Source organism: Hibiscus syriacus, unplaced genomic scaffold, assembly GCF_006381635.1.
Source record: "Hibiscus syriacus cultivar Baekdansim isolate YM2019G1 unplaced genomic scaffold, ASM638163v2 tig00110331_pilon, whole genome shotgun sequence".
In the NCBI taxonomy this organism is placed as follows: Eukaryota; Viridiplantae; Streptophyta; class Magnoliopsida; order Malvales; family Malvaceae; genus Hibiscus; species Hibiscus syriacus.
Window position 1 is genome coordinate 214,698 of NW_024062687.1, and position 11,502 is coordinate 226,199.

General features: G+C 31.7%; 1 protein-coding gene across 2 annotated transcripts; it reads right to left on the reverse strand.

The window, feature by feature from the left end:
• Positions 1-296: 296 nt before the first annotated feature.
• On the reverse strand, positions 297-9,968 carry LOC120119113 (probable E3 ubiquitin-protein ligase XERICO). Of its 2 annotated transcripts, none has more exons than XM_039139000.1 (2): positions 9,394-9,968; positions 297-310 (listed from the first exon to the last, which is right to left on the reverse strand). In XM_039139000.1, the coding sequence occupies exon 1, from the start codon at positions 9,918-9,920 to the stop codon at positions 9,426-9,428; it is 495 nt and encodes a 164-aa protein (XP_038994931.1). In that variant the 5' UTR covers positions 9,921-9,968; the 3' UTR covers positions 297-310; positions 9,394-9,425. The 2 variants fall into 2 exon arrangements, with proteins under 2 accessions (XP_038994931.1, XP_038994930.1); XM_039138999.1 differs by lacking the exon at positions 297-310 and adding an exon at positions 9,258-9,298 and having other exon boundaries at positions 9,396-9,968.
• Positions 9,969-11,502: the final 1,534 nt, after the last annotated feature.

Genomic DNA, 11,502 nt, shown 5'->3' on the forward strand with positions numbered 1-11,502 from the left:
GTGGGGGGAAGTCATTCTATCGACAAATCACAATTTGAACCGAGTACCTCGTAAGAAATTAGATTCCACCCCATACGAACTATAGAAAAGATATGCATCAAATTTGCAATATCTTAAAGTGTGGGGGTGTCTGGCTAAAGTAGGATTTCTAGAATTCAAGAAGATCACCATTGGACCTAAGACTGTTGATGTTGTGTTTATTGTGTATGCAACAAAAAGTGTCGCATATAGATTCATGTTCCTGCATTACCATTCTATTTGTGAGTCAAGAGATGATATTTTCTTCGAAGATTCTTTTTCTTTAAAAAACCTAAACTGGATGAAGAAACACAAATAGAAAACATTTTATCCATTTTTTATGGTGTAACTGCTAGGTCTATTTTAAAATTGAATTCGAACCTAAAAAAACCAAAAGACAAAGAACTTAAACCTCTTTTAGACTAGATTTCATAACTTTCTTTATTTCTGAGATAAATGATTTAGATACCTTGTCTGATTCGATAGCTCGAGTATTTCTAATAGACGAGGATCAGAAGACTTACAATGATGCTATGAGGTCAATCGACGCTAGTTTCTGGAAATATATGATTAAGGACGAACTAGATTTGATAATGTCTAATCATACTTGGGAATTTGTGGACTTGCTTAGAGGATTCAAACTGATCAGCAACAAAAGGGCTTCCAGAAGAAACTCAGACTAGATGGTTCGATCCAGCGGTACAAGGCAAGGCTAGTTGTCAAAGGGTTCACTCAAAAGTTTGTTTTAGACTTCTTCGATACTTACTCTCCCATGACAAAAATATCAACGATCCGTGCATTGTTTGCACTAGCCTCCATTCATAAATTGCAAGTACATCAAATGGATGTAAAAACTGTTTTCTTAAATGGAGATCTAGACAATGAGATCTATAAAGAGCAACAACCAGGTTTTGAGACATTTGGTATGGAAGGCAAAGTGTGTAGGCTCAAAAAGTCTCTTTTTGACTTTAAGCAAGCTCCTAAACAGTGGTATGAGAAATTTTATAGAATTATCCTTAGTTTGGTTTTATTATGAATGGTTCAGATGCATGCATGTATTCGAGGATGTTTGGTGATGATTTTGTCATCATAAGTTTGTATGTTGATGATATATTGATTTTCAGTATGAACATTGAGTTCATTAACAAAACAAAGAGTTTCTTATCCACTAAGTTTAAGATGACTGATTTGGGAGAAGTTGGTGTGACATTGGAAGTCAAACTCACCAAAACTGAAAAGGGATTTTCTTTAAATCAAACACACTACATTCAGAAAGTGTTAAAGAAGTTTGATAGCTTTGATGTCGTTCCTGTTCGAACACCTTATGACTCTAGCATACATCTCTTCAAGAATAAAGGGAGTAGTGTTTCCCAAATCGAATATGATAGGATAATCGGGATTCTTATGTTCTTAATAAACTATACTCGGTCTGATATTGTCTACGCTATGAGAAAGCTTTGTAGATATACCCATAATCCGAGTGGTGAGCACTGGTTTGCTCTCAGACACTTACTCAAGTACCTTAAGGGTACAATGGATTAAAGACTTGAGTTTGTTGGCTATCTTGCTGTGTTAGATTGATATTACGACGCCAACTGGGTTTTTAACAATAATGAGGTAAGCTCTACAAGTGGGTATATTTTTACTTTGGGAGGAGTCGTAATCTCATGGAAATCTGCAAAGAATATGTGCATTGTTCACTCTACTATGGAGTCAGAGTTTATTTCTCTTGAATTAGCTGGCAGGAAGCCGAGTGTCTCAAAAATTTGTTAGCAGAGACTCCTTTGCGGGGAAGACCGACACCTCTAGTCTCCTTGTTGTGTGATTCACAAGCTACGATAAGTGTGGCTAAGAACCAATCTTTCAATGGGAAGAAAAGACACATTTGCATAAGACATGAATCAGTTGGACACTTGATAAGGAATAGAGCACTCACTTTAAAGTATGTGAAGTCGGAAAGAAACCTAGCAGACCCGCTTACCAAAGGGTTAAGTCTGAAGTTGGTCTTAGATTCATAGAAGGGATGGGTTTAAAGCCCATTGGTTGAGGAATTCGTGGTGGATACCCAATTTATTTATCTAAGTTCAATGTGGTCAAATGAAACCACGAAAATACGCATGGTGTACATTAATCAATTCATCCCTATGACGAACAATGTATATACCCAGGATGAGCTTAATTGCTCTTAATAAATTCATAGCCCAGGATTTGGGTGGTCTTAGGAGAAAGACTTTATGAATTTATCAATTTTGGCTGAATATATATTCTTAATTAGTTCATAACCCAGAGTTGAGTGGGTAGTCCTAATTGAGAAGGACAAGTTGAACTTACCGCTAGAAACGGTTGAGTTTTATGAAGAAAAAAAACCCCTTAATAAATTCAAATCGACGGTTCGGATGGTCCTAGTTAGAAAGACACATTGAATTCACCGACTAAAGAGGTTGAATATTTATTCTTAATGACTTCTTATCCTAGATTTTGGGTGGTTCAATTATAGTGAACTTGAAGAAAGTCACCATACTCTTTGTGAGTTTGAGATGTTGTATAAGCTCTTAATTATTTCATAGCCCAATTTTGGGTGGTTTATGTCGAGATAAACCTAATGAAATAACCTACGTAAGAGACAAGGGTTAGCCACCTTCTATGAAAAATGATGGGTCATTTTTCTAGTACACTTACTAGAATCCTGAGGTAAGATGGCTAAATATATATATTTGTATATATATCTTACACATCGAGGACTCAGGTGGATGAAGGAGTTAGTTATGTATTATGAGTTTACCCCTATCTTAGAAAGTTCAAGATTAGTTTCACTTATCTAAGAGAATGATCGCTCATTATCACTATGTACTAGTTCAAGATACGTTCACGAATGCTTAAGCAACTAATCTCGCTATTGCTCTTTTGGAAAGATCGTTTTCGATTTCATGAAGAATTCTTTCGCATTAGTGGGGGAATGTTGGTAATGAACAATTCCACATTGAGTGGGAAATACATTTGCATTGGGTATTTAAGGTTTACATTCTCCACTCCCTTGTTAAGTGATAGAGAACAAGGGGACCTCTCGCGCGCCGCCATCGCCGCAGTCTTTCCGTCTCATCTCGTGGTTGTGGTCATGGCAATACGTGTCTTTGATAGATCCGCGCGGATTCTATATTGTTATAGAAAATTCGTAAGGATTTTTTCTCTAAAAGATCAAATGGAAAAATGTGAAAGAATATGTCTAATATTTATAGGCTCAAATAGTCTGTAAAAATTTGGATGAACCTAGACATTATTCAGGCTATGTTTAGGACGTTTTATTGAGTTGTTACAAGTTTAATGCAAGAGTTACAAAGCTTTAATGCAAGAGTTACAGAGTTGTATTGTATGAGTTACAAACTATTGGATTTATATCCATGAACCTGGATATAATTGAGGTCAGGTTCATTCATTTGTATAACAACTTCAGACAATGAATAAATGCATAAATAAAATCAAATTTTATATCTGATTCATGTTGGACGAAAATACCCCTGCATGCAGCCTATAAATAAAGAGTTTATTTTCACTCCCTACTCACCAATTCATTTTCAAACAATTCTCTCAAAAGCTCTCACAGCTAGTAAGAGATTTACGGCGATCTGAGGAGCAATACTACCGACAATCCTCTCTGATTCTGGGTGTACGATATTTGGAGCGACCGTGTTAACCTCGGGGAATTATACGCCTATTGGAGCAAATATACACATCGGATCGAATTCGTTTCTAAGACAATGGTTTTACCACGACACGGTTAAGGGTTTTGAATTTTTCTTTTAAATTTATTATTTCCTGTCAGTGCTAACGGTGTCATTTTGCCGTCCATATTTCCAACACCTCTACTATCAACCCGATCAGGTTTAACCGCTGCAACGCTAATTAAGGCCTTCATACGCAACAAATCCCATTGCGAATCCCCATCATATCGTTAACGCAAAGTTTGATTTAAGTCCCTAAATCGTCCAGCCATGAATTAAGTTTGGTTAAAGTTCCTAAATCGTCCAGCCATGAATTATTTCCAAAAATCTATAGATGCAACATCACAAAAGTTCCAAACTATTCCTTCCCAAACATCATCTCAAATAATGCAAATTCCTTTCACTCCACACAATCGCTATCGCGATAGTATCCAAGAGCTTATACTTAGAGAGGAGCACACGCACCCAAAGTTAGTTCATATCTTATAGTAAGCGAATGGTCAGCTTCATTTTGAGACAGCAATCGTCGCACTCCCAAACTCTCTTTATTCGTCTGTTGACACACATCCTCCCACCGCACAATATTTACACCCTTTTTATCATTCGTGTGCCCCTATATCAAGTTCCTGATAAGTCATTCCATACCATCGCAAATCTCCTTCAAAAGATAGTAAGTTTGTATTGTATATGAAGGCAAGGCAGTTAAAACGGACTTCGCCAAAGCAATTCTTCCGTCTAAAGATAAAGATTTGAATTTTCAATCGGATAATCTATCACGAACCATTAGTTCTAGATAGTCATATATAGCATATGTAACCCGTCGATAAAGTAAACAGATGTCATGATACATTCTAAGTAATCTTAATGATAAGAGAATTATTGTTATTCATTGAGATTTCATATTCGAGCACTAAGAGCATAAGCGTTCAATGTCAAATTATTGAGAACTATCTTTGGACACTGTCTTATATTTATCTCAGATTAATAAAAAATAGAAATTACATTTATAAGAAACAAAATTATTTGTTTTAAAAAAATTAACTTTATATGATAATTTTTACATATTTTTTATTAAAAACTAATTAATATAGAAATATTTTATTATTATTTTAAGTCTAGAAAAATTCACCCTAAATCTAAATCAATCAGATTCAGATAAATTTGAATAAATATTTAACCTAAAATCGATTTAAATTTTATAAAACAATGTGATCTTATCGAATGGGATAGAAACCTTAGTTAATTTTTCATCTATAGCCATGTGTTTTAAATTGAGTGATATTGGATTAAAAGTAGATAAGTTTTACCCACTAAAAGATAGACAAGTGTCCTTCAATCACCGAAATCAGGCTCCGCGGGTCACCGCATTTACTAATTTATGGAGGAATTTGTTGGCGCAGCCGCCATTTTTGTACTTTTTGTTGGCTTCTGTGGTCGGGACAAAACCAATTGGTTTATTATTTCCCCTAACAGGTTCAAGGTGCACATGAGCTTTGCCACATTATGATGGTATTAATAAATATTCTTTAATATGAAATATATGTATATCCTCTCAACTCACGGATAGAGTAAGGGCGGGCCATAGTGTTTTTGTGTAAGAGTAAATCATGTGACGTACATACATGTCACTTCCGTTGGAATTTGGAAACCGGCTCTATTATCCACTAACCATGTCTAAAAACCAGAAAAACCACCACCTGTGCCTCTCAGCCTTATCCATTTCTATCTAGGAATGGTAACGGACGGGGGTGGGTTTTGCTCCTCGTTCTTTATTGAACTTTTCATTGGGTGTCTCGTCGGAGTTTTTTTATTCTGTCTCCGAATTCGACTTAAAATATTAAACCTTATCCGATCTCGAGAAAAATCGAATAATCGTAGTTTTCATAAAAAATATAAAAAAACGATCACAAAAAACTGAAAAATGAGTCTACATGATTTACAATTCAAACTACAGTCACAAATTTAAACACAATTCTAAATAATTGTCTAAACTCCAAAATAAAACATATACATAATTAAATACAAATGTGTTCCGATATTCAAATCATACAACTAATATGCATACGTAATATTAAGTCAAATAAAGTCATCCAAAATCGGGTCGGGGCGAGATACCTAGGTTAAATGTTTTGTTTGTATTAAATATAATTAATATAAAAAATATAAAATATTATATATATAATCGGGGCGGGGCGGGGATACCTTACCCCGAACCCAAACCCGAATCCGAAAAAATCTCGAATTTTACCCTAATACCTTACCTAACCCGATATTATTCAAACCCAACTCGACCCAAACTTATCCAGATTTCGAATTTTCCGTCAGGTTCGGGTCGTTCTGCCATTCCTATTTCTATCAACTCCCCCACCTCCAACGCCTTGTAGAAATACTTGCCCTCCTTTATGTCTAAATCCACACATTCAATATCCAGAAACAGAGTTCAATTATGGCCGATATTGCTATGCTTGAACGAAACCTCTTCTAGAGATAATAAATATTTTTTTAATCACTAGTGTAGTTTAATTCGTATTTATTTTGACAATTATTTAAATTTAAATAAAGATTAATGTTTTAAAAGTAATTCTAAATTTTTAAAAAATATATAAAAGAAACTAAGAAAAATATAATTTATATATAATTAATTTTTTATCTAACACAAATAAACATTTGATGAAAATCAAAGGATAATTTTCTAATATATATAAATAAAATGTTTATTTATATATTTTAATTTAAATCCACATAAATATTATATATCATGTTATGATTGATTGAAGGTGTCATGCGACTTGTTTTAAGAGATATGATATATTAATATTTCCTAATGATATTAGTAATCGTAAAAATCAATCTTAAAAAATAATAGGTGAATTATGTGTTTAATATCTGAATTATCAATTTTATTTTGTTTCAGTATTTAAATTTTTATTTTTTTAAAAATTATACTAAAAGTTATTTTTTGTTTTATTTTAGTGTCACGTCATCAAAAATTTTAGTTTTTGTTTACTCGTTCAAAATGTAATGTTTTGAAAAAATTAAAAGTTCGGATACTAAAACAAATCAAAACTTATAGTTTAGATACTAAATGCATTAAATTTTTAACGGTGGGTATTAAAATGAAATAAAAATTAAATTTTAGGTATGGTTTTGAAATAATTAAAAGTATAGGTACTAAAATAGGTCAAAATTGATAGTTTGGGTATTAAATACGTAGTTTACCCAAAATAATATTAAGTTGTGATCTAAGAAAAAAAACAAGGGTAAAGTACACAAATGGTCCTTTAATTATAGTGCGTTGCTTTATTGAGTCACTCGACTTTTGAAAGTTATAAAATGATCTCTTGACTATTAAATGCTACTCTGTTGAATCCCTCAACTATTAAAACTAACAAAATTGTCACTCGACTATTCATATGCTTCAATATCATCTTTGTTGTTAAAAATTGACAGTCATCTGAACTGGACGTTAATTTGCTAACTGAAATATGATAAAATCATATTCTAATAATGTCTATTGGTATCGTCATTGATTTCAAACACTAACTCGATGACATAATATTTCAAGTAGTGGTTCAACAAAATTATACAAATAGAGACTTAATCCACAAAATACAGCTCAAACAGTTATTCTCGGTGAACAAGTTAACATCCATCTCAGACAATCTTCAATTTTTTTAACAAAAATGACGAGTTTATAACATATGAATAATCGGTGACCATTTTATAATTTTTAATACTGGAGAGACTCGATAAAACAGCGTTCAATAATTGAGGAGATATTTTTTAATTTTTAAAAATTAGAAAACTTAATAAAGCAACAGCTTATAACTATTTGTATATTTTACCTAAAAATAAAAAGATGAAAATAGAAAATAGAGAGATACACTTTAATAACCAAATCAATGCATATTAATGAGATATAAGGAAAATTTCTCAAAAACCTGTGAAAAAAGCAGCACCTAAAAAGGAATTATTAAAATTATTGGAATTCAGGAAAAGTCTCACAAAATATGAATTCCACATATGTGAACAGTAGAACTGCGAGTGTTCCATTATTTAGTAAGCATTCCCTTTTGTGAATGTGGCTTAAATCAAGTCAAATTAATTCTTCATCCACTATCTCTTCGCATTCAATAAGGTTACCCTCCCGACATGACCAGACACCATCTTATATTCAATTTCAAGGTTCTTTATATACCATACAGTACACTATTGGTTCCAATTATTACAGCAATAATTGCTAATTATATTTAAAGACCAAGTTATAATTGCTAATTACATTTAAACACTAAGTTATAATTAGCTATAATTGCTAATGACTTACTAGTAAATACACGAATGAACCGAGAGAGTATTAAAGTGCAATCACACTCCTAAAAGTTTTCAAACTTTTTATATAATCAAAATATTTTTTATTGATATTTTATATTCTTGAAATCTTATTATGTTACATACCTTCGATTTTTAATATAATTTTTTTTAAATTCATGTAAGTGACTAAAATATTACGTTGGAGGTGAAGTAAATAGAAAGTCATCCTTCAATCTGTCTGCAAATGAATGATAAACGCTGTTTATCAAATATTGATAAAGAAATACAAATGAATGATGCAAATCAGTAAGGGATGATGTCCTCGCATATTTTTGGAAATGGAAAACAAGTTTTTATGAACATCCAAACAATATTTATGGAAGAATGGCAAAGGCAGAAAAACATGAACATAGATGCTGCTGGCAACATGGCATGAATTAGGTTGAAACCAATGATTCCCTCTCCTTCTCAACAAATTCTGAACAAAATCCCACAGGTAATTTATTGGAGAGAAAATGGAAGAAAAGAAAATATGACTGAATTTATCTAAATCCTTAGCACAGTTTATCTATCAGTGTCAGTAATCCTGCATCTGAACCGCCATTCCCTTGTTAAGAGAGTAGAAGAACAAAAAGAAATCCTTTGTATTTTTCTAGATATACATGTCTAACCCTTTTAAAACCTTCCAAACTAATGGAAGATAAGACACCTGTAGTCCAAGTAACAGAGAAGAAACCCCTCTAATGTCTTTCACCGGTTTACCTACCAACCTTGTAATAAAAATGTTGGTAGATAATGATATTGATAATCAAGGAACATCTATGAGAGAAGTGCTGCATTTTATATTAGGAGGTAAATTTATAAAATTTTAAGATGAGATAAATTTATAAAATTTAAAAATATAAATAACAAATTTTAAATATAAAAGAAATTAAAAAATTTAGAAGGGGATCGACCTCTATTACCCCGCTCGTTCATCCCTGCCTCAATCTAATGTTCTTAAAATTTTTTGCAGTGATTACCATGAAGCTGATTCATAAAATTAGATCACCAAGCCTCAATCTAATGTTCCTTTGGATATCTCTGACAAACTTTCATTATATGCCCAAAATAAGGTATAGAAGGAATTAACCCCCAAAAAAAAATTCAGAGATGCAACTGAAGCCATATGTATGTTTTTCATAAGATAGCCAATACAGGGAATTGCATACATAGATCAAACTAGAATCTACGTCAAAATTTACCCAGAAGAAAATAAAACAAAGGTGAGAAAAAGTTACAATAGTCCACCAAGTAATTAGCTTCTGTCGGCAAAACAAGTTTAAAGGAAAAAGAAAAGAAAAACTCAAGAATCCTAGAAGTATAAGAAAGGAGAAATCAGAACAATCTGTGTAAACTATTATCATGTAGAGCAGACAAGAAGAATATCATCTCCTCATCACTTCCATCATACTCTACCTGATTTTGCAGCCTGTGATAGTTAGACACGATCTCATCGGGTAAAACCTTTGTCCTACAAAGTGGGCAAGTAGCCCAGTACTGTTGGAGCCACCTATCAAGGCAGTCCTTGTGGAAAGTGTGTTTACATTTCAATTTCCTCACTTTCTCGCCTTCTTCCAGCTCCGACAAACACACGGTACACTGACTCGACGACTGATCTACCATGGACGATGATCTTGTGGAGTGAATGATTGTTGGGTTCTTTTCTTCGATGAATTTGAGGTACTGGGTGGTGCTGATGAGGCGTTTCTCGGAGTCGGAAACGCCGCCGGTGATGGACCTGATGAGGATTACGATTTCGAGGAGAAGGAGAGTGAAGACGACGACGGTCATGGTGTAGAGGTGGGAGAAGAATTCAGTGAGAGCAGCCATGCTTGGTGGAGGAAGCAGATGAAAAGTTATCTGGATTTGTAAATGAGGGAAAAAGCCTATCTTTTTTACTTGATGACCCACACTCTGCCCTCCAAAGCCTAAAGCCGTACGTAACTTTTCGTCTTGTGATGGCAACGCTATATAAATTATAGGGTTTAGTATACAACTAGTTCCCCAACTATAGAGCTCTATTTTATTTAGTCATATGATTATAAAAATTATAAAATAATTCTCTAGCTATAGGACGTTATTTTATTGAGTTCTTCGATTATTAAAAGTTAAAAAATGGTCATTTAACTATTCATATCTTCCAAACTCATCATTTTTCGTTAAAAATAATGAATCTATAAGCTAAACATTAACTTGTTGTTAGAAATATTATAAAATTATATTTTTAATGATGACTATTGGCATCGATGTTACTTTCAAACATTAGCTTAATGATATAATACTTCAAGTACTAATTTAGTGGCATAATGTAAATGAAGATTCGATCCACAAAATAAAGCTCAAATGATTATGGGATAAAATTTTATCATATCCTAGTTAACATGTTAATGTCCAGTTTAGGCGATCGCCACGGAAAAAGATGAATTTGGAACTAGCCAAGTGACTATTTTATAACTTTTAATAGTCAGAGGCTAAGCAAAGTAGTTTTCTATAGTTGAGAGATTATTTTGTAACTTTCAATAGTTAGTGGACTTAACAAAATAGTTCCTATAGTCGAGAGACCATTTGTGCACTTTACCCTAAATTATTTGAGTTTTTAATTCAATCATACACACACATATTATATATATATATATATATATATACATATATTTAAGAATTTTGATTTCAACCTCTTTAATAAAATAATCAACCATGAGTAAAATGTTTGAAGATTTAAAAAAAATATTGATAAAATCTGTGGTTTAATTAGTAATAAATATTTATTATTCACAATAAATTGTTTATTATTTTTAAATATGATTTTATATTATTTTTAAATGTGTCATAATCACATAAATTATATTTTTCTTATCTTATTAAATTCAATATTTATTGTTTTTATAATTATTTTTAAATTTTTAATCATAATTATTAAAATAATTAATTCTATAAAATGTATATTTAAAAATATTTGAATGAAATTTTTTAAAAATATATATTTTTCAATTTTTTTATAAATAATAAATTAAAATTTTATAATCACAATATAAAGATGAGAGGTGAATTTCTTCTCATCATCAAACCTACCTTAACAGCAGATTAGATTAATTAAAAGTCTCTATACACTGAGTATTAGCTTAACTAGGATAATAAATGTAATTACTCCCAATATTTTAAAATTATATATATAAAATTTGAAGTGTATATAAAATAATATCTGATAAAAATTTCTTAATCATTTGACAATTAATGCTCTACCATCACTATATATGTGGTACTCAAACATGAAATATTAAGAAATAAAAATAAATCTATTAACTATTAAAATCACTAAATTCATAAAAATATATATAAAAAATCAATATAAACATATAGTATTTTTATATAAAAAATTAATAATTTAACTATCATATAAAAATATTATTATTCC